The following is a 27,111-nucleotide window of genomic DNA, read 5'->3' on the forward strand; positions in this document are numbered from 1 at the left end:
TTCTTTGTTTTTACATATTTTGTTATCAACTTCCTGGTTTACAGCACATACTGGAAGACTCTTACCTCAGTGACTATTTTTATTATTATTTCAAGTATAATTAAGTGTTCTGAACAAATAGTACATTTTTTGCTATGATAATTTCTTTTCTTTTTTCTTTTTTTTTTTTTTATAAATCGAATCGTTTAGGAAACCCATGGGTCAGAAATTGTGATATGTATCGAATTGTGACCTTTGTGTATTGTTACACCCCTAAACCTAGTAAAAATTCAATTATGATCATATTATTCCCGCACGCAGAATTCTTGAAAATCAGCAAAAATAACCGGAAAATTGCTGTTTTGAAGAAAAATGGCTGACTGCCTGTTAATTTTCAGATATAGTTTCTTGAGGCTTATTTGCAAGTGTTATTGCAGACAAGGCTGCTAAATTTTGGGATTACTGGCGAAACTTGAGTAGAACTTTGGTTCCACTTTTTAAAGGGATAAAAGTAATGGAGGACTCCTTTTATCATTGAAACTGTATAGAGCTGACCCGCCGTTATTGGCTGGCTATTATAGGTCCAATATAAAGCCCGTCACGTTCTGGACCGTTACGCCTTGTGGACGGAGGGTGTGCTCACCTTGAGCCAGTTATGGGAGCGCTTGGCGATTTCATAGGTGGCATCCTTCTCCAGAGTCTTCACCATTAGGCCTTCGCATGAGTCTGCGCGCACGCACATGCACACGCAAGCATAGATACATACACAAACAAACAAAAACACACACACACACACACACAGTTGTCAGCATTTTTGAGGCATCACACAAACACACACAAATAAATACACACCTCGGACAGACTGCTCCAAGAATTCTGCAATGGTGTCCGTGTTGTCTGAGTCGATATATCGGGCGAATAAAAACTCCCCCTCCACTTCGGCGAAGGACTCTCGCAGTAGCGCCCGACGTCGACAAAGCGGCTGTCGCACCAGAGACTACACACACACACGCGCGGACACACACACATCAATACAGACTGGTAAAAGTGTATCCTATGCTTGGAAGAAAAGTAGTATTTTTCAAGACACTGCGTTAAAGGGGCTCAAGATGAGGCCATGAACTGAGAAATGCCAGTATCTTTTTCATAAGATGTTTAGGACTGATGTTTAGGGGGGGAAATGGCTAACCCAGCTAAGTTGACCACACAAATGGTCAACGCGAAAATTTCTGCCTCAAGGCAATAAAAGGTATTAATAAAAGCCTATTTGCGTCACCTGGAACCATTTGGCCACTGTCCATGTTTACTGCACGGATATTTGTTGCAGACAGACTCACTGTTGGGCCAGTGAAAAGCATTGCCAAAAATGACAAAAGAGCATATGTAAGTGATTTTTAAGTCACTATTAGATGTGTAATGTATAACATGATGTATGAGTGCGCTGAATGGTAGTTAGCGTTTTTTTTTTCTTACCTAAAATGGTCATCGCTAGCACACTAATGCTAATTGTGAATGCTAAGCTTTTAGCAAAAGCTGATTTTGTTGTCTCAAATTCTGTAGTGTTTATACCATACACTCAGTAGCAACATATGCAGTTTAAGGATAGAAGTGCAGCTCTCATAAATGAGAAAAAAATGCAATTTAGTAGTTTAAAAAAAAAAAAAAATCTACTCAAGTGCTCAACAAAATATTTTAAACGATAACCGATTCTAAAAAGATTCAATAGCGACAGATCTAAACATGTTATCGCCGGTTGTAAGGGACCAGAGACACAAGTTAAGCAAGTTGAATAAATAAATAAACTCAATGGCATACGTTTTAAATAGAGGGCCGACTGTAGCGTGCCGGATGCAAACAAAGCAGCGGCGATGGTGAAAAGAGCGTAATAACACAGACTAAATAATGTAGCGTCAGACAAGTTATAGCTGTGTTAGGCCACGTAATGGCACAAATTAAGCGTCATTGTTTTAATTAGCTAATTTGTTTCGGTCCAGTTGGGGGGCCTGGGGAAAACAATTGTGCTGATTTGCATTTTGCCGGCTGCAACTTTAGGGAATCTGCTGGCCTACTGTGTCTTATTTGGAGGGAGGCACGTGTACACACACACAAACACAAACCCACAGGTCATGTGACACAATCTTATTTGCTGACACACATACACACACACACAGTGCTGGAATTACAATAAGCACGAGCATCATTATCTGCTTACGGCCCCCAGCAGCATCGTCATTGTCATTCAGGGACAACAACAACACTGTGGAGGGGTGATGGGCACACAAAAGACACAAATAAACAAAACCATGCACAACCACACACACACACCCATGGAACTACAGAAACACACACAAACCGTACACAATGCACGTGCAAACCAACAACACAAATAACAGACATAATCACACATGTAACCTCCTCACACTCACACACACGCACAAAGTGTCACTGTGCTTTCAAGTCCCAACAGTCGTGACCTGCTCACCAGGTATGAGCACTTATTTTGAAATGGTAAATGGATTAAATTTAGATGGCACTTTAACTACACCATCACGGTGTCCAACATGCTTTACAGATGGTCACACATTCACGCACACATTCATACAGCAATGGGCGATTGCTGCCATGCAAGGCGCTGCCAGGCCCCATCCATCCATCCATTTTCTTTACCGCTTATCCTCACTAGGGTCACGGGATGCTGGAGCCTATCCCAGCTGTCTTCGGCCAGGAGGCGGGGTACACCCTGAACCGGTCGCCAGCCAATCGCAGGGCACATAGAAACAAACAACCGTTCACACTCACATTCACACTTACGGACAATTTAGAGTCTTCAATCCACCTGCCACGCGTGTTTTTGGGATGTGGGAGGAAACCGGAGGGCCCAGAGAAAACCCACCCAGGCACGGGGAGAACATGTAAACTCCACACAGGCGGGGCTGGGATTTGAACCCGGGTCCCCAGAACTGTGAGGCAGATGTGCTAACCAGTCGTCCACCGTGCCGGTTCAGTGTCTTGCCCAAGGACACTTTGACAGCACAGTCAGAGCCGAAGAGTCAAAATGTCAGGAAGTAGCTAAAAGGAAGAGAGCCTCGTCGGCCAAACTGTGGGGATCCCTCTGGTGGGATTAAGTTTGAACAATTGTGTACATGGTAATACACTAACGTGGATCTTTTCATATTTTCAAGTGTAAGTGGCTAAATGCTAACTTGTCAATGCTAAGAACCTAAAGCCAGATTAGCTACCTTAGCTTACTTTAGGATGTACTTCAGTCATGTGGTTAATGTTGTTTGGTATGATGAATACCTATGTGATTTCTTTTGAACATATTGTAATTATTACCTCTCCATTGAGGTAGAGGAGATCAAAGGCGTACACGCATACTTGGACTTTGATGTCTGATGCATCCACGTCCTGCAGGAAAAGACAAGCACACAGACACAGAGACATTATTCATTTTCATTCACATTCATTCACAAAAAGGCATGCAAATAGCGCGTCTTGTTGACAAACTGAAATGTACAACCTTGGAATGCCGAAAGAATGTCTTTCATCCATTTTGAATTTATTCCCGTCAACTTAATACCTTTTCACAGCCTAGAACCCTATAATTAAATATTCACACAGATTCACATTAATCCTCACATCAGATGTGCTAAAAAGAAATAAAGAGTGCTATGTATATTAAAAAAATAAATTTAAAAAAAGTCTCTCTCCACTATCCTTTCTCCTCATTAAAGGCGATTGATTTGGCAGAAATCTGTGCGACATTTTTCACACCTCCCGCAGGGTGACGTTCAATGGAACGCAACTCCAGTTTCCCCCTACACACATTTCAACGTCATACGACGGCGGCAGTAAAAGTGGCACATTGTAGTCTACAAAAGACGATACGGATATATATTTTAAAAAATGTTTTACCTTAAAAGCGCTATTTGTAACTGAACACATTTCTAGAGACTTCCGCAGACTTAATTGAGTAACTCTTTACGTTTTAAAAAAAACAGACACACCACTAAAAACACACACGCCCATATAAAGTACGCCATGCTTAAATCCAATGTGTTATTTGCTAGATAGATACAATCGACTGATTACCTTTTAAAACGATTTTAGATCAATATATGTGGTCTGGGATGTCAACTTTCCAAGCAGACTGATGTAGTTGGTTCACAGAAATATAAATGGTAACATTGCTGTGGTGAATGAATCGTTAAACCCCACCACCACACAACTAAACACAAAACACACGTCCAACACACAAACATCAAAATACTTAACACAAACATACACACAGACATTACACACAATTGCATAAAACACATCGACACGAGTACAAAACAAACAACACACCCCAACAGACACACAAAGAAACATACCCACACAAACACAAACAACACACAACAAAAACATATATGTAACATGCACACACACAATACACAAACACACCCACAAATGCATAAAACACACACACACACAAAACACAAATGCAAAACAAATACGTAACATACAAACATAACACACGCACAACACAAACACAACACAAATATTAGACACAACAGACACACACACATTATACAAAACACATGCAAAACATGCACAATCAACACTAATATGGATTCACAAAAACACATCCACAGAACAAACACACACATAATGCACATGTAACAAATCATACATACATGTAACACAAACACATACGAACATACTCATACACAGAAACAACACTGACACAATAGATAACACACAACAAACAAGTCACACAACAAACAAAAATCAAAACACACATAACACACACGTATTACACAAACATAACACACAGAGTAGCAGTGCCAACTACAGGCCTGGAATGCACACTACACTGTTTTCACACATTTACACCGTTTCCATTTGGATGGCAGCGACAACAGCGCCATCTGTAGGTGAGGCGCGCGACTGCATTTGCGCATAAGAACGTCATTACAAGTAATGTAAAGTCTATGGTGGAGGTTGAGGCGTCCCTGAGAATAAAAGCACAACAACAACGTTCATCTTGACGTTTTTCCATTAGCGCCAGCACCTCATCCTTCCTGCCCTTTTCTTCATTTGCTCCCATGTCAGCACCCGGGAAAGAGGACATCTCCGCCGCCGCCATGTGATTTGTGCGGCATGCGAATGCCATTATTCTGATCAAAAGTGAAAAAACACCCGGCTGACATTTACAATCAGACAAAGCCTCTCCCGCCGCCATCTCATCTTCACCCCTCCTTCTGCTCCATCTATTTGATGACTCCTTATCAATCTTCTCCTCCTCCTGCTACTGGATCATCTTACTCCATCAGTACCTCCACCTCCGCACCACCACTTCCTGTTCTTTATCGCCCCACTCCTTTTCAAACGTAAATAATCAGGTATGTATAAGCGAGTAATTCATTACCTGTTTGCGTTTATCATTTCTATTCTTCAACCGCTGTTTTGTAAATTACTGTATTATACTTTTCTTAGTATAGTAATTATATTTTTTTTATACATTTGAAGAAAATAATAAAAATAATTATTTCCATGACCAAGCTCATAACGCACTGTACTTGCATAACAAATCAATTTTCCCCATTAAAATTAATTGAAATGCTATTAATCTGTTCCAGCCGCACAAAAATCACCTTCAAAATGTTTTTGTATGCATTTGCAAGAAAGAAAAATAGCAATTTAGTGTATAAAAACATAACACAGTGAACCCTACATATTAATGGTTCTGCATTAGCAAGAAAAATTAGCAAGTTCTGCATTGAGGGGAACATATCCTCCGTTATTCGCAGAAAACCCATTTTCTGTTTATATGCTCAAGCCAAAGAAATTAAAGTATTACTTTGGCGCTATTGCTGTTAGGTTTAACTCATTGAGGTATTTCGCCTGTGTTCGAGATTTCATGTTATGTTGGTTTTGTAGTGCACTGTCAAAAGGGAAAGTATGTTTTTGCTTCCCTCCTGATGCAGTGACCAATATCCTTTGCTGTTATAATTTGCCTATATTCCCTAAAATGTATTATTGTCGATACAGTAAATGTCAAAAGTTGCGTTTAATGTCTTAATACCATTTGTGTAAAGTACTAGTGTGCATATTTGTTTGTCCATGTGTGATGCCAGATCAGTTTGTGCTATTTAAACTAGCACGCTAGCTAATACTATTGATGAGGTTCATGTGAAGGTGGTCCGTTTGTGTTGCATAATTTAACTGCTGAATACAGTGGTTTATGTAACATGGGCTCATGATTGTGTATATGCTGAAAGCATGGTGTTGATGCTTTATGATCATCTTCATTTTAAGTACATTGTCACCATTTTATGGCAACTATACACAATTACAAATCCCTTTTAGGGGAGGCATCAATTCTTCACAGATTTTTGCTATTAGCGGCAGAGCTCGTTGAAACCTTTTTTCCTTGAAATAGGCAACCTTTTCATTCCTATGGCATTGAGGGGGTCCAACTCTTATTCCTACCTTCCTCTTACGAGTGGTGAGGACCTGGAAGGGTTGAATCTGTTTCTTCTCGCGGTCCCATGCTACCGCCTCCGTGTCCAGCACGCATGAGACCACAGAGTCTTTCTTCACCTGCGGAGGAAAACCATAAATAGAGATAAAACTAAAGTGTATGTCCGGATAGTGTGAGAAGCTAACACAAACGTTTACATTTTTATTTAAAATCTTGTCAAAGAGATGTACCCCAACGGTCACATTGTTGTTTTTTTTTTTTTTTTTTTTTTGGGTGAGCAAAAAGTACTGGAACAGACCATATATATCTATATATATTTGAAAAAAAAAAAAAAAAATATATATATATATATATATAAATCAGAACTATTAAACCTGTTCAATATTTACGATGACAAATCGTTGTGTGTGTGCTAAACACTAAGTTCAGGGAAGCGAGGTACTCTGTGATTGTGACATGAAATGGAACCATAGCCAATTACACATAATAGACGGAGGACCAACACTGCCTCCGATCAGAGTCAACAAAGGCCAGATTATCAGGTCTCTAAAAGATTATCCCATGCACTTATCCTGTGGTGTGTTAGGAGTTATTTTCCCTGCCTAATCAGCTTGTAAAATGGCCGGGGCCAACAATCGTAAATGTTGAACCTGTTCAATATTTACGATGGCAAATCCATATGTGCGGCCAACACCAAAGTCTGGTTGTCATTCACCACAGTTACAATGACGAGAAGCATTTGCAATCACAATGCAGTTACCAGATGACATCTATGCTAATTTTCATTAACGTACCATCTATGGCGTTTTACATTATACATTGGCATTAAGCCAGCGGACTTCCCCAAATTCCTTCCCTCAGGTAGGGCGTTATTGAACAATGCACACTAAAAACCAGCAGATATTCTGATAGCTTCTTCCCTCTTTCAATTAATGTCTTAAACACTTAGAATTCCATAGTGACGTTGCCAATTTTACACATCTCTGTTGTGACATTATTACCGTACTCGTCGTTTTGTCACTCTGCATGGTTTGCATAACTTGTTGATCAGTATTACTATGCTAATGGTTAATTATGTGCTTGAGGACTCACCACCATTTGCACAATTGTCGTTTTATCAGAATGATTGCAGTACTAGTCACTTTGAATTGCTTGACGACACTCAGCATCATTTGCACAATTGTCATTGTATCAGCATTGTCGCATTACTGGTACCTTACATTTTTCAATGACACTCGGTACTTGTGTTTTAATGTCCTAAATGTATATTTTGTCAAAGTGGCTTGTTTTCTGTAGAACTAGAATGGCTCCATATACTGGAGACAAATTCTTTTTTTTATTCTTTACTTGTCCAATTAAGATGATTCTGAGTCTGACTTTCATTCAAAGAAATTATATGGTTTGGTTGAACATTTTAGCGTTTAAAAATAGAATGTATTTTTACATTTTTTATTTCGCTGTTGTTTTTTGTGTCAGCTGTGTCAGGGTTATGGCCTCATGCGACACAGTTTACAGTAAACTTCAACAGGAAGAGACAAATAAAGCTTGAAGCGAACACGCTTTGACTGGGAACTTGGAGAACAGAGTGACAACAGGTGCTTAATTGTATTACGTATAATACAATAAACTGGGGTTCGCTGTAGGTAAATTTGTGAATAGCAACCCAGGAATAGGCAAGTGTTGACTATACCCCGTTTTAGATGGGCTCCACATACACGTTCTTTAATGTGGTGTCAGTCCGACGACTACTTTGACACCCGGCCCATCACAACATATCAGACGTAAGCGCTTGTAAACTGGAAGCTTTTAAGTTAGAGTCAGCCCTAGTGAGCGGCTAATGCATCTATATTAACACCGCGCCACTTTTGCCTCATTGAAATGCAAAGCGTTGTGTCCTCGCCACAGGCCTCACTCCCGACATCCATTGTGCAGCCGTGTCGCCGTGACAACCCCACGCTAATTCCAAGACGTTTCCTCCGTGATTGACCAACTGTCGATTTTTTCCCCCAAAGAAACATAGCGATGGCCAAAAAGAGTCAATCACTTGCAATGCATTCAACGCCGTCGGTGCTAAGTGAAGGGTCGCCAGACTGAGAGGAGAGGCGTAGATAAAAACAAACAGAGAAGAACGAGAAGGAAGCCAAACACCTGGTGGTGAAAGAGTCGGTGTGCCGAGAGCGAAAAGGTAGAAGCTGCGCAAAGGCGATAAAGAGACGCCGACAGCCCAGAATCACAAAAAAAGTGAGAAGACAGTAAAAAAGGGAATATCAGGAATGTATGAGTGTGAAGTACTAGAGGCGAGGAGCCAAAAATGAAAAAAGGTGACAAGAATGTATAAAGCCCCCCCCCCCCACAAGCCCAAGAAGGATGAGAGGCACGACACAGGTGAGGGGAAGAGGTTTCATTAAAAAGTCACAAAGAGACAAGATGGGACTTGACATTGTGCCAGGTCTCGGAGGATGAAAGAAAATGTTGCAGGGCTGTAAGACCATGCTGATATGTAGTTTGTTTGACGTTGAGGTATATATGGGCCACTTTTATAAGGTAGAAGAAGTCTATTCTGTGTGTTTTTTCAGTGTGATGTCTATTTGGCTTTGCACTTGTTGCACGGCCGTCAGACCATGCCAATATGCATTCGTTTGTCGTCGAGGAATATTTGAAGCAGTTTTATGAGGTAAAAAACAGATTAAGTGGGGTCTTTGTTCTAGTGTGCGACGTCTATTCAAGTTTGCACTTGCTGCACAGCTGTGAGACCATGCCAATATGTACAGTATTTTGTTTGTTATTGAGGAATATTTGAGGTGCTTTTATAAGGTAGAAGGTGAGGTGTCTATTCAGGTGTGCTACGTCTATTCGTATTCGTTCAACATTATATAACTCGAGGCAATGATTCAAAAATAGGGAAGCACCACTATAGAGTTGAAGAGAATTGTAGAAAATGCTCCCCTCTCTCTCGCTGTATATGCCATAAAGAGTGTTCAATAAAGGTAACAGTGATGTTAAATGTACAGTTATCCAATTCAGTCATTTACTGTATATTTATTTCACACATTTTTTGTAAGTAAAGCTATAGTAATTTTTAGGGATGCACGATAACTACCGGGACAGACAGACAGATATAAATTGATAGAGAGTGAGATTTGCTAGCTTCATAACAAAGTTATTAAAAACTTTGCACAGGACTCTGTGATGGTAATAATGAGTGAAATGAAAACGACAGACAAATTAAGCAGGCAATCTTTGCAGTTAGCAATATAGTACTGGCTTGCCTGTGACGCCCATATGTGGGGCGCATGTATGTGGCGGTACTGTGATAATAGTGCGTCCCATCTGGAAGAAGCGTTGCAGCGGGTCAGGGTCACTTAACTCAAATGGAACGCAAAAACATTATTGACGCGGCATCACAATCTCGATTGAGATTGCAGTGGAAAAATATGGGGAGAGATTTGTCTCAAAATTATTTATACAAACATATCTGCGATTTACATATTTTTCCAGATCGACAAATACTGTGTATTCACAATTTACACGATTTATCCATAAGTATGTCCGCGATTTACACGTGTTTTTCAGAGCCACGAATATAGCCGCGATTTACATGTTTTTTTTTAGAATCACGAATATATCTGCGATTTACACGCGTTTTTTAATGTTGTGTGTGCATTTATCATGAGTTATTTGTAAATATTCAATTCTGCTTGTAAATTGTTAGTGCGTTTGTGGATCAGCGGGCACACATTTATTTCAGAGACAAAAGTAACGCAGTTTTCAGGATATTCACACACAAAAGTTGAGAATATTCACACGCGCGGGCTGTCTCTGTTGATGACTTGACAACAATCTATATTTTACATACTTCTGGAAGTGTTTTCTTTATAAGTAAAACATCCAAGCTTCATTGGCGACCTGTCGAAACCTCATACTAGATGGGAAGCAGACACACGTCATTTAGCGTAGTTTAGCTGGACTGTGAATGGGGGCAACTGCGCAGCACAACAAACAAACCACCTCTACTGAGCGACGCAATCATGCAAGTAAGTCAATTAAATATTTTAACGCAATTAAAGCCCAGGCCTGCAGATATACGACTGACATTACAATACCAGCCACGCGCCAAGGAGCGTGAATGAGAACGGCTCTAATAAACCCATGTAGCCTCATTTGCTATTTAATTGCAGCTCTCGACTAGACAGGAGGGGGGTGAAAAAAAACAAGCTCAGCGGGCACGAAAGAAGCGAGCGCTCACTCTCGGTTAACCTCGGGCCGTCTTGCAATCGTCAGCTTAATGACTCTCCACGTCCAAGCGGCAAACACAAAATGGCAGCTGCAGACCCGGCAAAATGACCAACAGTGGGACGAGGAACGACTTAAGGTGAAGGGAGAGTTCTTTTTTTTTTAATTAAAGTGGTACCTTGACATGAGTTTAATTTGCTCTGTGACCGAGCTCACAACTCAAAGTACATTGCATATATAAAAAGTGCCGAACTACAGTTTTGATTTATCCATCCATCCATCCATTTTCTACCGCTTATCCGAGGTCGGGTCGCGGGGGCAGTAGCTTTAGCAGGGACGCCCAGACTTCCCTCTCCCCAGCCACGTCATCCAGCTCTTCCAGGGGGATCCCGAGGCGTTCCCAGGCCAGCCGAAGGACGTAGTCTCTCCAGCGTGTCCTGGGTCGTCCCCGGGGTCTCCTCCCGGTGGGACGTGCCCGGAACACCTCACCAGGTATTTATTTATTTATTTTTTGAGTATCTACACATCACTAAGTCAAAAAAGTCACAAAATGGCAAAAGGAAAGCAGTAATTGGTATTTTTACGGGTTGCATAGCGGCGACATACACTCAATTTCAAAACCAAATAATTTATGAGTAATGTTGTAAAATGAGCTTGACATTACAGGAAACCCCCCTCCATTGCAGGAGTTACGTTCCAAACCCTCCAATAAGTGAAAATCTGTGATATAGAAATATAAAAATAAATAAATAAATAAATTTGGGGAAGAAAATATTTTACATTTGACATATTACACATTATTCTATCCTCCAACATTTTTTGATCGATTCCAACCGTTCTAACTACAAACTATTTTCAATTTTCCGAAAATCTCCCCCACACAAAAAAATTCACCATTTTAAAATGTTTCCACCTTTTGACCCACAAAATTCCTGTATGACATTTAACATTAGTCCTCCTCCAACTATTTTCAAAAATGTCACCTTTTCCACCAAATTTTCCAACTTTTTAACAACCATAATTCTCTGACATCTTCTACAACCCAATTCCAGAAAAAACACGGAACACAATGATTTTCAAATCATGTTCAACCTATATTTAATTGAATACACTACCAAGACAAGATATTTAATGTTCAAACTGATAAACTATTGTTTTTAGCAAACAATCATGAACTTAGAATTTTATGGCTGCAACACATTCCAAAAAAGCTGGGACAGGGTCATGTTAACCACTGTGTTACATCACCTTTTCTTTTAACAATATCCAATAAAGGTTTGGGAACTGAGGACACTAATTGTTGGAGCTTTGTAGGTGGAATTATTTCCCATTCTTGCTTGATGTACAGCTTCAGCTGTTCATCAAGCAACACCGTTGTCGTATTTTACGCTTCATAATGCGCCACACATTTTCAATGGGAGACAGGCCAGTCTAGTACCCGCACTCTTTTACTACAAAGCCACGCTGTTGTAACACGTGCAGAATGTGGTTTGGCATTGTCTTGCATGAAAAAGACGTTGCTTGGATGGCAGCATATGTTTCTCAAAAACCTGTATGTACCTTTCAGCATTAATGGTGCCTTCACAGATGTGTAAGTTACCCATGCCATTGGCACTAACACAGCCCCATACCATCACAGATGCTGACTTTTGAACTTTGCGTCCATAACAGTCCGGATAGTTCTTTTCCTCTTTGGCCCCGAGGACACGACGTCCACAATTTCCAAAAACAATTTGATATGTGCACTCGTCGGACCGCAGAACACTTTTCCACTTTTCATCAGTCCATCTTAGATGAGCTCGGGCCCAGAGAAGCCGGCGGCGTTTCTGGGTGTTGTTGATGAATGGGTTTCAAGTTGCACTTACGGATGTAGCGCCAAACTGTATTTACTGACATTGGTTTTCTGAGGTTTTCCTGAGCCCATGTGGTGATATCCTTTTACATTGATGTCGGTTTTTGATGCAGTCCTGCCTGAAGGATCGAAGGTCACGGGCATTCAATATTGGTTTTCGGCATTGCCACTTACATGCAGTGATTTCTCCAGATTCTCTGAACCTTTTGATGATATTATGGACCATAGATGATGAAATCCCTAAATTCCTTGCAATTGTACGTTGAGGAACATTGTCCTTAAACTGTTCGACTATTTTCTCACGCACTTGTTCACAAAGAGTTGAACCTCGCCCCATCTTTGCTTGTGAATGACTGAGCAATTCAGGGAAGCTCCTTTTATACCCAATCATGGCACCCACCTGTTCCCAATTAGCCTGCTCACCTGTGGGATGTGCCGAACAGGTGTTTGATGAGCATTCCTCGACTTTATCAGTCTTTTTTGCCACCTGTCCCAGTTTTTTTGTAACGTGTTGCAGCCATAAAATTCTAAGTTAATGATTATTTTCTAAAAACCATCAAGTTTATCAGTTTGAACATTAAATATCTTGTCTTTGCAGTGTATTCAATTAAATATAGGTTGAACATGATTTGCAAATCATTGTATTCTGTTTTTATTTATGTTTAACACAAGGTTCCAACTTCATTGAAATTGGGGTTGTACATTACTCCCTCCTCCAACATTTTTTGGCGATTCAAACCGTTCCAACGTCAGGAAATGCCCTAAAATAAGGCCGAAGTAAACCAGAAATAATCTGTTCAACTCATTCATATTTCAATTTTGTTCCAAAATTTCAAAATGCCCCAAATTAAGATTTTTTGTTTTGTTTCCCTTTCCACACTTCTTTACCGATCCAAACCGTACCAACTTCATACTGTTCAGCTCATTCCACATCATTTCATATAAGTTCATATCTTACTAAATAATTCAAAAACATTTCACATGATAGAATATTATTCAATTTCATTCCACATTATTCCACATAATTGTTTTCTTCAATATCATTCTATATAATTCCATATTTAATAGCATTCAATTTCATTACATAACATTTCACCTCATTCAATATTATTCCACATCATTCTACATTATTCCATAACATTCTGTATTATTTAACAGTATTCTATATCATTCTATATGATTTCATTCAGCATTCACCAGAAATTGCACAATCTAGTCAAGTTTAAAACCCAATAAAAAGGACTTTATCCAACCTGGTGTTTTGGTTTGTGTTTAACTGGACTCAACAGTTCAATTTTAAATGTCCGTGTGTGAATGAGAGAGCCTATGAACTGAAATTATTACAGTTACTAAATTATGCGGCATCTATTTGAGGGAAGCATTTATTTGTTTTTAAGTGGATGAAGAGGCTGCGCGGAAAACACGATAATTTTATTTTCCCATGTGAAAGCTGTGAAATTTGGCATCCACGAGATTACGTTGTATAATTGCTAATTCTTCATACAATGGAGGCATAATGTAGTTCACCCAACCAAGAGGGTGCAATAACATCAGGCCCGACTTGTCTAAACAGGCTGGCATAAATCTTGGTGAGGGATCTTGAACTAACAAAGATTAAATGCGTGACATCTGTAACATTAATGGAGCGAGGTTCCACCCAGGTGGCTAAAGTTGATGCACTGATACAATTTTGCTATATTTTGGCAATGCTTTACCTTGGGGATACGAGAGATGATGTCGGGGTACTTGCTGGTGTTGTCCTCTTGGTTGCGACTGAATATCCGAACCTCGCCGCTCTCCAGGATGTGAATCTGTTCGGCAAATGAAAAAACAATTATTTTCTTTTTTTAACCAATGTGGAATGTATCTGATTATTTTTATATCAATGTGAACAGTACAATTTAAATTTCTTCAAATTTGATCCAGGCCTCTTTAGTATGTGGCTATAAATCGGGTATGTATCCGATGCCACTGCAATCTGGACGTTCCAGTTGCGCTAATCCGACCTCAAGGTATATGTCATTAAAAGGTGAAAACCATCACAAGTGTTGGACAAAACCAACACGTACAACAAGCAATGGCAGACGAAGGAGCAGGAAACAGTCAACAGTGAAAAGAAGATGCTTTAAAAAATAAATGGGGGGACCGGTCAGTTTAATCACAAAATTCTTGAAATTGCCACAATTGTGTCATGAGATGTACATGTGGGACCCATTTTACTTGTAAAGACAGGGAGCCTAGTGTTTGTGCGCATTCGCAATTTCACGTCGGGTTTGGTGCACGTCTGTCATTTCACGGTCGCATTTGTTTATGTAATGTGAATGACTACATAAAAAGATTGGATTTAACAAAAAAATGTGTTTTGTTAAATCTGAATTGGAGTGTGAATTTGGCCTGTATGGCTTTAAAAGGCGGGGCCTGGACTGATGAGTGACACGGATGTCCATGAATGAGAGCGTGGAGTAGGTTGGCTGTTAACTGGCTAACCAGTTAGCCAATCTGCGTGATGAGTTACTTGGAGGCGACACGGTTACCACATCTGCCTCACACTTCTGAGGACCGCGGTTCAAATCCCGGCCCCGCCTGTGTGGAGTTTGCATGTTCTCCCCGTGCCTGTGTGGGTTTTCTCCGGGCACTCCGGTTTCCTCCCACATTCCAAAAAAGATGCATGGTAGGTAAATTGCCCAGAGGCGTGAATGTGAGCGCGAATGGTTGTTTGTTTATATGTGCCCTGCGATTGGCTGGCGACCAGTTCAGGGTGTACCCCGCCTCTAGCCCGAAGATAGCTGGGATAGGCTCCAGGACGCCCGTGACCCTCGTGAGGATAAGCGGTGCAGAAAATGGATGGATGGAGTTACTTGAAGTTGTGTGGGCAGCATGTGAATGAATCTGCTTGTTACGTTTGTTTTCTTACCGTTTGTTCAAGCGACTGCAAGTGCTCTGTGTCGCATTGTAGTACCTTCTAAGTAGTGATGGTATGCTACCCAGGTATATTAAATTTGCTAACATCGATACGTTACCTTCTGTGTTGGGGATTGTAAACATGCAGTTGGAGTGAACATTGCACTTTATCTTCTTTTTAAGTGCGAGAGGATCCCAAACTTTAGACATTCTCTGTATTTTACAGACTCTGCTCCTGTCTTGCCGCCATCGCAACAACTTAGTTCTACATGGAATGGTGGGTGCGACTGCTTTGTGTGAAAAAATTATCCTGTGAAACTTCGAAGCAGAAATCAAATTATCTAAGTTATTCCAATAAGCGTTGCAGCCCTAGTTCAATTTAAACTTCATTTTGAAGTTACAAATTTATGAACTGAGAAAAATTACGTACAGTGGAACCTCGATTTAATGGACCCCTATTTAACGGATATTGGAAGATATTGGATTTTGTTACCTCACAAGAGAAAACAGCTGACACATTTTGGCTTGAATGTTTTAGCAACCGCTTTTCCACTCCAGAAAAAGCAGTTGCCAAAACACTTCTGTTAAGTTTAAAATGGCTTACTTTAACCAGGTTCCCTACACACATCGTAGCCGTGGTCTGTTATACCCCTGGTCTTAGTGCCATAAAATGTGTGAATCCACGCTGGCTGGCAGCATCTGCTTCTACTAAGACAGCTAGTTAGCTTAGCTGCTAGTTAGAGATAGCTGGCTAGCTCTCAATCATCTGCCACGGTGTTAAATGAATCTTGCATTACTTTATCCAATTCATCCACTGTGCTCGCAATCTACTATAAACATGCATGCAGCCCCCCGCACGCATTGGACACTTCGTTTCGTGGCGATTAACATCTTGGGGGAGACTACGGCTCCATGGTCGGCTACGACTGTACATTTGTGCATGTGCAGTAGGCTAAGTCAAAATGGCGGCGAAAGTGACCAAAGGATTTCAGTTCTTCTCAGAATAAAATTCGCATTTTGATTAGTTTTTATTCAAATGCAAAAATTATGAGTCTGTTTTTTTTCAAGCGGACTCACGAGTGAATCCAAATTGCCACTCATACATTCGTAGTTCTATAGGCAACTGTTACGTCCCTAGTCCACAACTAAAATAAGACCGTGTCAGTGTCCCACTTCACTTCATACTGCCACAGCACTCATACTTAAAATCGACAAGATCTTCATTAAAATAATTTGGAGAAGATTCCAATTTAAGTATTTAGTTGTGATTTTATGTATTGCATGTTTTGAAAGGAGCTACATTGTTACTAAAACTCAAGTTCTGCTCATTTCTTAACACATACGCCTTTATATTCAAGTCACATTCCCTTATTTTCCCCCATGTATGCTGATATTAAGTTAAGGTTATGCTACTGTTACGTGAAGTACATTTGCTAAATTATTTATTAAAAATAAATAAATAAATACTTGTATAGTCGACCCCCACACAGTCGGAGATTTGGCCCAGACTCAGAGATTTATGTTTTGTTTTTGTTTGGGGGGGGGAGACCAACCCCGCTTTTTGTGGAAAATGCTTAAATTATAATGGGCGTCAATTGTTTGTAGATTTTCACTATTCGCAGTCGGACCCGATTCCCTTGCCGTGCATCCACTGTAAAATTTCAAAATGTTCTTATTTCTTTTTAAATTATATAAAAGAAATGACCTGATTTCATATTCACTGTAAAATATTTTCCAGCAATAATTCGAGTCACTGTAATCTTTATTCATACCAATCTATAGTGTGCCAATTACGTAAGATTACATCACCCCACCCGCCGGATACGCACCACAAAACAAACACCTTCCAGAAAGAAAAACATAACTTCCCTGGCACAGGTAAATATTTTAGCAAACATTTTCTTGTGATGCGCTACATTAATTTAATTAGATCTCGCCTAAATTTACACCCATGTTCCATTTAGGGACGTTGCCACTCAGTTGGCGACTTGCTTACGTTCCGCTCTAAATGGATATTTCAGAGACGTCAAACTGACGCTTAGCTCTGGAACAAAGGGACAATGGTAGACAAAGTCGTCGTCGTAACAGATGCTGCCGGGCATGGAAAAAGCATCAAACATTCCAGACATTTAAACTTGTCTCATCCAAAAGATGTTTCAGCTCATTTGCCGGCTGTGGGCCGTCTGTTTTTCTCAGTCTTGTGTGCCGAGAGAGGAGCCTAATTGCTGCGAGATTTGACATTTTTGTTTGGCCACATGCTGGCATCCATAGCGGCGGCTGATCAGCTCAAGAGGCGTACAAGTGGAAACAATCTGGAGCTGCTGTGTGCACTCGATAAAAAAAAAAAAAAATAACAACAATAAAAAACACAAAGGACAGCTACTGCTTTGCCATTATTGTGAGTAGTGATCGCTCTAAATACTGGATACTGTACCGTGAGAGATAACGATACAATCGGGAAGTAACACTTTGTCCAACACTGGTAATTTGCTAAAACCTCATGTCTTTTTAACCCACGAGTGAATCAAATTTATTAATTCGAAAACTTTAATTAAAAAATAAAAATAGGCCTACATATGATAGTGTATAAAACATTTAATATTCCATGTATTATGTTGATAAAGAATAAATAATAATGAATAATAAATCCATATAATATTAATATTATAACTTGAAAACATTTACAGTTAAAAATATTAAAGACCAGCGTATCAACTGCATTTTAATTTGCACTATGATACATAAACATGTCAGGAATGCTGGTACAAGCTGCAAAGTTTATTTAAAGTCAAATGTACTATTATCTTAATTATCTTTTGCTCATACCTTACACATTTCAAGATGGAAGTTAATTCCACAAAAGCAGCTGCTTGCTGGTGCAATAAGCTACAATTTACAGTCACCTGTGGTGCCAATGTTTTAGCCATGACTGTAAATTTGATCCGATTAGTAGACTAATCACACAAAATTATCAGTGGCTACTCGACTATCAAAATAATCATTTGTGGCAACCCTAATTACAATGTATGCAATTAATAAATAAAGACCACTAAATACAAAATAAGATCATTTAAAAAATATACTTTAAATTGAAAAAAAATAATTGTATTTGTTTATGTAAACCTTAATTTTTTTAGTAGTTTTCATGAATACAAAATTAATACAAGAATAAAGAAATACAAGCAAAATTATAACTTATCTGTAAGAAAAAGATCAATTAAAAAAACAACCTCAAAGTACCTTTGAGTATGTCAAAAAAGTATCTTATAAAAACGGATGTATTATTGGTATTACAGGACATTTCTTACACGACCGGCAAAAACGATCACCTGTGTGACCTAAAACACATCATTGGTTGATAGCGCACACATCAATCCTTGAGATGGACGCGTCAACACTGACCGACACTACAGATGTCGACTCAGCGTCTCAATTATTGCCCTTTTCTCCCAGTGTGCTGTTCAATGAGCGTTGACTTTGACGAATGAACCTACCAAATATGCAGACAATCACTCACTTCACTGATTTGATGGGTGGCTACTGTTGTTGTTATTCACCACACTCACACACAAAGTGTGTGATAGAGTGGGACAGGATATGTGGCGTACCATGAGTTCCCCTGCTGGTCATTGTGTGAAATAAAAACTGCAGAAGACATTGAGCTGCCTCCTTATTTGGATGGAGCCCAGTTCAAAGGCTCTTTAGAGGCATGACTGTCCAGAATTAACGCTGCAAGCTGGATGGTTTTGCATTACAATCTTCGTCTCTTTATGCGGACGCCTCCTGCTGTGTCTTACATGTTTTCTTCTCCTCTCTTATGTGTTTCTCTCGCCTCTTTCTTCAACACACACAAAAATCTTCCTCATCCTCCTCTCAGAAGCTCCGTGCTTTTTCTGCCAACGGGCCCAAGGGAACAGCAGCACTAATGTTTATCTTGAAAGAATAGGTGAATAGTAGAGGAACACTCCACTCCAGTGAATACTGTGTGTGTATGCGTGTGTGTGTGTGTGTGTGTGTGTGTGTGTGTGTGTGTGCGCGTGCGTGCCCATGGAACACTTCACACACACAAATGAAACTCACCTGCGCACGCTCGCCGTCGTATTTGTACTCGCAGGTGAATGCTGCCTCGTCGAAGCGTTTCATCACCTCCCCAACACCCTTAGTGGGGTGCGCCAGCATGGGCCTCAGGGGTACGCCTTCCGCACGGGGGGGGGATGGTGGGGTAGGAGGACAGGAGAAGGACGGGGGAGAGTTCATATTCTCTTCCAATAAGAGGTCATCTTTGAAGGACATATGGAAATGGGCAATATAACCCTAAAATGGCCACTTTGAACGAAAATGGCAGACTTAAGTGTTTCCGGGCATGGGTTCCTGAGACTTTTTGGTGGGCCAACTCATGATAGATATTGCTATTAAATTTCATGTTCATATGTAAAACTGGTTTTGACTGTGGTTTTAGAAGGACCTCTACAAATGATCAAAGTTACTCTAAAATGGGTGCTTTGAAACAAAAAGGCAGACTTCCAGTGTGTTCCCGAGCATGGGTTCTTGAAATTTTGTTTGTGGGTCTACTCATGATAGACATTGCTATTGAATTTCATGCTGCTGTGTGAAACTGCTTTCAGGCAGGAGTCTGTCTTTGAAGGACCCCTGGAAATGTCCAAAATGACCCTAAAATGGGCGCTTCAAATCCAAAAAGCTTCCATAAGAATGATGACTACCACTTAACAGATGCTTACAGGTCCTTTTACGTTGCAGTTTCTTATCGGGCTGTGTAGTCAAGATTAATTGTGTGGCCTCCACCAAACAGATCAATAAACATTTGCATTATGGTAGCAGCCTCCCCATTGGCGGCTTACCTGGGGTGAGCTTGCAGTGATTGGGCAGCTGGTCAATGCCTTCTTTGAGAAGGACGGGGATGAGGATGTCATAGTTGGGCATCTCGCTGTACACAGGGAAAATCTAATTATTATGAGGGGACCAAACACCAAGAGCATGTTGGAAATACAGCGTTCTCCCGCTTATGTCGCGGTTCATCGTTAGCGCCCCGCAATTTCGTGGATTTTTAAATAATTGTTTAGTGTTTTTTTTACAGCCTACACGTAACTGTATTTTTGTCATTTTAAAAATGATTTCGCAATAAAGAGGCAATATTAGGAGAATAAAGTAAAAAAATGTATGAGGAAAAATCTAAAAATGTAATACAAAAATCACAAATCTACTTTTGTGATTTTTGTATTATGTTACGATGAAAAGGTTTTGCAAGAATATCAAAATATAAGGACAAAATAAGTATTTTTTTTTTGTCTGACAAGAAAAAAGATGATTTGTGAAAATTAAGTCAAAATATTGCAGGAAAAGTAATCCTTTTCTGTGATTTAAAAAAATTACAAGGAAATACTGTAGTCATAATGTTATGAGAATAATAATAAATACGATTATTATTTTCATTTTTGAGATAAAATTATATAATGTCAAATATTGCAAGACCAATATCAAAATAATATAAGAAAAAATACCAAATTTTTGTGATTATTAATAGAATTAGCTCCCGAGAAAAACGATGCAAAATTGTGAGACTAATGTAAAAATACGTCCGAATTTATAGCGTCAAACCTTCAGTGTAGTACCACATTGTGCCAGTAATAGTCATTGCGCCCCCAGATGAGACGGAATACAGAGGACCCTGGGGTGACACACTTAATTCGTTCCATGATCCCGTTTGGAACCCAAAACATTTGTAAACCAAAGAAATGTTTCCCACTGAAACTAATGGAAATGCAATGAATCCATTCCAGGCCCAAAACTAAGTTATACTTACCTTTTTTTTTATTAATGTGTGAATAAAAATAAATACAGTCCAAAAAGAAATACAGTGGCTGAAATAAGTATTTAACACGTCACCATTTTTCTCATTAAATATAGTTCCCAAGGTGCTATTGACATGAAACTTTTACCAGATGTTGCGAACAACCCAAGTAATCTATACATACAAAGAAAGTAGAACAAATAAACTCAGAAATTAAGTTGTGTGTAATAATGTGAAATGACACAGGGGAAACGTATTGAACACAGCAACTGGTATGTATTTAATACTTTGTACAAAAGTGTTTGTTTGCAATGACAGCTTCAAGACGCCTCCTATATGGAGAAACTAGTCGCATGCATTGCTCTGGTGTGATTTTGGCCCATTCCTCCACACAAGCAGTCTTCAAATCTTGAAGGTTCCGTGGGCTTTGGTTATGGACGTTGAGTTTCAGTTCTTTCCATAGATTTTCGATTGGATTCAAGTCAGGCGATTGGCTGAGGCATTCTAGCAGCTTTATTTTTTTTTCTTTGAAACCAATTGACAGTTTCCTTGGCAGTATGTTTTGTATCATTATCCTGCTGAAATGTCCACCCTCGTTTCCTTTTCATCATCCTCGTAGATGGCAGCAGATTTTTGTCAAGAATGTCTCGGTACATTTGCCCATTCATCCTTCCTTCAATCATGTGAAGTTTACCAGTACAATTTGCTGAAAAGCAGCCCCACGCCATCATGTTCCCACCTCCGAACTTCACTGTTGGTATGGTGTTTTTAGGGTGATGTGCAGTGCCATTTCTCCTCCAAACGTGGTGTGGATTATGGTATCCAAACAGTTCAATTTTGCTTTCATCCAACCAGACTATATCTTCCCAGTATTTAGCCTGTCCAAATGTTGTTCAGAAAACTTCAAACGAGCTTTGACATGCTTCTTTTTTTTCAGCAATAGGGTCTTGCATGGTGAACGTGCATACAGGCCATGGCGGTGGAGTGCATTACTCACTGTTTTCCTTGTGACGAGTACCTGCTAATTCCAGGTATTTTTGAAGCTCTCCACGGGTGGTCCGTGTCTCTTGGACAACTCTTCTGATTACTCTTTGCACTCCTCTGTCAAAAATCTTCCGAGGAGCACCTGATCAAGGCAAATTTATGGTGGTATGATTGGCTTTCCACTTACGTATTATGGCCCCAACAGTGCTCACTGGAACGTTCAGAAGCTTAAATATGCTCCTGTTTTGCAACAATTAGTTTGCAACCGTCTTGAGACACTGACAAGTTGCACTGACAAGGGGCTGGATTGCTGTTTAATTATTGATAGATTTTAGGGGTTGTCTTGGCTTTCCGTGCCTTTTTGCACCTCCCTTTCTTCATATGTTCAATACTTTTTCCCTGTGTCATTTCACATTTTTACACACAAATTAATTTCTGAGCTGATTTGTTGTACTTTATTTGTATGTATGGATCATTTGGGTTGTTCCCAATATGTGGTTACATATTCAGGTCAATAGCACCTTTGGAAGTATATTTAGTAAGAAACATGGCGATGTGTTAAATATTTCAGCCGCTGTATGTGAAAACACAATTACAAAGAACCAATACAGTAAATAACTGTTTACTGCTCATTAACTGTTTATTGCTCATTAACTTTAACAAAGGAAGATAAAGCGAAGAAGGCTGACAGTTGCTCCATTGAGTCTTTTAACATAACACCGGGAAATTCCGATTGAGGTTTTTTTTTCCTTTTTCTGTTTCTTTTCTAATTCAATGGTTGATTTTGGTACAACAAACCGATCCACGGAAACTCGTCTTTTTCTGTTCAGAACAAAATTCAGAAAGTGGGACATCACATCGTCATTTAAAACTTGCTTTGTTGGCCAATTTGCTGCACATTTCTTTTGATCACTTTTATTATTTTTTGATTGCTTTGCTCAAGCTATCAGCAGCGATCGCTTCCTCAATTGTCACTCTAATAAAGAGCTAAACAACAAAAAAAATTGAGTACTACTTGCATTGTGTTACGCACACAGAGCCATTTCCAGGTTGCACTCAGTGCTTCCTAACACTGTCGCTTGCAGTTTCCCTTTTCTTAGGAGCCATTCTGACTGCTTAGCCCTTTGTTCCATGCAACAACTTCCATGTTCATTATAACTACGCGGCTGCTACTCGGATTGGTGATTGGGTGAATGTTCGTAGGCGGAAGTATAGTACAGTATGTGGACAGCTATTTTGACGGGTTTACGCCCACATTAACCGTTCGGTCTTAATTAAAGAGATGCTAAAGTTCAATAAAACAACATACATAGTACAGATTGTATTTTTTGACAAAAGATTACATTTGTAATTAGATGGTCGAGGCTGCGTCGGTGGAACTTCCGTCTACATGCACGACAGATTTCAGCCTTCTGCCACAGAACTAGTTTGCAGTTTACAGCAATGTGTAATGCACTGAGCCAATCATGGTTACGCAGCGCAAGAAGCACAACATAGACCCTTACCATGCCATGCCAAGACCGTTTGCATTGGAAAATAGTATGTAAATATAGGTCATTTTTCTTCGACAACTTTGGGTGTATTGTTTGTAAAACGGGTCGTTCGTAACCTGAGGATTTACTGTGTATACATGAGTATTGTTGTATGCGATGTTTGTATGTGTTACTACTCCATGTGTGTTAAAGTAGCAGTTGCTTACAGGTTTATAATTACAGTAACTATGTTCATTTGTATCAGATGTCTATGGCATTTCACATTATAGATTATTAATCTGGCAGACTTTTGTAGAACAACATAATATGGTTTGGGTGAACATTTTAGTGTTTAAATATACAACTTTAATGGTTGAACATTTTAGTGTTTAAATGTACAATGTTAAATTGACTTTTGTTGGATGTGTCAGTTTTACAGTAAACTTCAACTGGGAGTGACAAACAGCTTGAAACACGCACGCTCTACCTCTTATTTGGAGAGCTTCATGAGCAAACAAGTGAAAACAAGGCCTAAGGAATACCTTTAAAACTATGTTTTAATATGATTAAATGTGTATAAATCAGGGGTGTCTAAAGTCTAGCTCGGGGGCCATTTGCAACTAGCTTTTTTTATTTGACTGTCGCATATTCTAATAACAAAATTAAACAGTGCCCGCATCGGAAGGTGATCACAAAAAAAATATAAATGTTGAACAATATGCCACTGTTTTTTCAAATTAAAAATAAAAGTGGAAACTGTTGTGTGTTAGAAAATATCACACTTTGTTAAATACATTTTTAATTTTAAAAAATGGGCCTAATTCGTAAACAACTGTCACACTTTTTTTATTTTTTATTTAAGTGAATGCTACAAGGTATTACTGTACTTCGTTTACCTTTTAAAAAGCTACACACTATTTTTATTGATGAAATAAAAATTTTAAAATAATTTTCCATCCATCCATTTTCAACACCACTTATCCTGGTTAGGGTCGCGGGACGCTGGAGCCTATCCCAGCTGACTTCGGGCAAAAGGCGGACTACACCCTGAACTGGTCGCCAGTCAGTCACAGGGCACATATAGACACGGACAACCATCCGCACTCACATTCACACCGTCACTGAGTGGGAACTGAACCCACGCTGCCTGCACCAAAGTCAGGCCAGTGTACCGCTACACCATCAGTGACTAAAAATATTTTTTGTTTATCAAATAAAAATTTTAATGTTACAAGAGATCGCTTTTTTTTTTTAATAAATAAAAAAAAATAGTTGTGTTCTCCCTATATTGCTGATTTTCACCCATTGTGGGTGGGTCCCCACGATAAAATGGGGTTCACGTTACACTGCAACCACATGCTGCTTCACCAAGATATTATCAGCTGTCCTTACCAGTAAGTCTGCTTAAGAATGAGGCTCTTCTCTTCAATCCAAGCACGTCGGCTCTCGGTGGTCATCACTTTCCCGGCATCTATCACGGCGGGGGAGGTGCCTGGGAAAAAAAAAAAAAAAAAACATCACCGAGCGTCCATTTTATGCGTCAAACAAGGCTTATTATATTTTGACATTGTTGGCAGATTGTACAACACACCAGAGTGGCATCAGCGGTCTTTTTATGATTGACCCCCGGTTCTGTTTACAAGAACTGCGGGGTCCATTTGTGATGTAACGAGCCACCTCGGAGCCACCAGAAAGGGATTATATTAGCAGGCATGCACGGGAAATGGACAAATGTCTTGGGTCACCAATGAGTCACAAGCCATTCAAATAATCAGTATTCTTCCACATATGTATTTTGATGTCAAAAGCGGCACATCAGTCACTACAGTGGACAGTTTTTTATATATATATATATATATATATATATATATATATATATATATATATATATAAATCATAGTTGCACATAAGTCACTACAGAGGTCAGCTATTAAAAAATATATATATTCTATTACAGTGGGGCAAAAAAAGTATTTAGTCAGCCACCAATTGTGCGAGTTCTCCCACTTAAAAATATGAGCGAGGCCTGTAATTTTCATCATATGTATACCTTACCTATGAGAGACAAAATGAGGAAAAAAATACAGAAAATCACACTGTTTGCTCTTTAAAGAATTTATGAGTAAAAATTATGGTGGAAAACAAGTATTTGGTAAATAACAAAAGTTCATCTCAATACTTTGTTATATACCCTTTGTTGGCAATGACAGAGGTCAAACGTTTTCTGTAAGTCTTCACAAGGTTTTCACACACTGTTGCTGGTATTTTGTCCCATTCCTCCATGCAGATCTCCTCTAGAGCAGTGATGTTACGGGGCTGTCGCTGGGCAACACAGACTTTCAACTCCCCCCAAAGATTTTCTATGGGGTTGAGATCTGGAGACACTCCAGGACCTTGAAATGCTCCTTACAAAGCCAATCCTTTGTCCTGGTGCATTTGGGATCATTGTCATGCTGAAAGACCCAGCCACGTTTCATCTTCAATGCCCTTGCTGATGGAAGGATGTTTTCACTCAAAATCTCACGATATATGGCCCCATTCATTTTGTCTATTACACGGCTCAATCGTCCTGGTCCCTTTGCAGAAAAACAGCCCCAAAACATGATGTTTCCACCCCCATGCATCACAGTAGATATGGTGTTCTTTGGATGCAACACAGCATTCTTTCTCCTCCAAACACAAGTTGAGGTTTGACCAAAAAGTTCTATTTTGGCTTCATCTGACCATATTACATTCTCACAATCCTATTCTGGATCATCCAAATGCTCTCTAGCAAACTTCAGACGGGCCTGGACATCTAATGGGTTCAGCAGGGGGACACGTCTGGCACTGCAGGTTTTGAGTCCCTGGCGGCGTAGTGTGTTACTGATGGTAGCCATTGTTACTTTGGTCCCAGCTCTCTGCAGGTCATTCACTAGGTCCTCCCATGGGGTTCTGGGATTTTTGCTCACAGTTCTTGTGATCATTTTGACCCCACGGTGTGACAGATCGAATGAGATTATTAGTGGTTTTGTACGACTGACATTTTCTAATAATTGTTCTCACAGTTGATTTCTTCACATTAAGCTTCTTACCTATTGCAGATTCAGTCTTCCCAGCCTAGTGCAGGTCTACAACCCCAATTTCAATGAAGTTGGGACATTGTTTTAAACATAAAAAAAAAACAGAATACAATGATTTGCAAATTATGTTCAACCTATATTTTATTGAATACACTATAAAGACAAGATATTTAATGTTCAAACTGATCAACTTGATTGTTTTTAGCAAATAATCATTAACTTTGAATTTTATGGCTGCAACACGTTCCAAAAAAGCTGGGACAGGGTCATGTTAACCACTGTGTTACATCACCTTTTCTTTTAAAAACATTCAATAAACGTTTAGGAACTGAAGACACAAATTGTTGAAGCTT

At 39.6% G+C, this 27,111-nt stretch overlaps 1 protein-coding gene across 3 annotated transcripts in view; it reads right to left on the reverse strand.

Moving 5' to 3' along the window:
* Positions 1-27,111, reverse strand: part of lig1 (ligase I, DNA, ATP-dependent) — a 60,646-nt gene that overhangs the window by 10,299 nt on the left and 23,236 nt on the right. For all 3 annotated transcript variants that reach the window (XM_061695077.1, XM_061695076.1, XM_061695075.1), the window contains 8 exons: positions 25,089-25,188; positions 20,291-20,376; positions 19,512-19,627; positions 14,246-14,341; positions 6,454-6,564; positions 3,316-3,387; positions 832-976; positions 623-705 (listed from right to left, as the gene is read on the reverse strand). In XM_061695077.1, coding sequence (XP_061551061.1) covers positions 623-705; positions 832-976; positions 3,316-3,387; positions 6,454-6,564; positions 14,246-14,341; positions 19,512-19,627; positions 20,291-20,376; positions 25,089-25,188 — 809 coding nt within the window. The remainder of the gene's footprint in view (positions 1-622; positions 706-831; positions 977-3,315; positions 3,388-6,453; positions 6,565-14,245; positions 14,342-19,511; positions 19,628-20,290; positions 20,377-25,088; positions 25,189-27,111) is intronic.

The sequence above is a fragment of the Phycodurus eques genome, chromosome 13, assembly GCF_024500275.1.
Source record: "Phycodurus eques isolate BA_2022a chromosome 13, UOR_Pequ_1.1, whole genome shotgun sequence".
Taxonomy (NCBI): domain Eukaryota; kingdom Metazoa; phylum Chordata; class Actinopteri; order Syngnathiformes; family Syngnathidae; genus Phycodurus; species Phycodurus eques.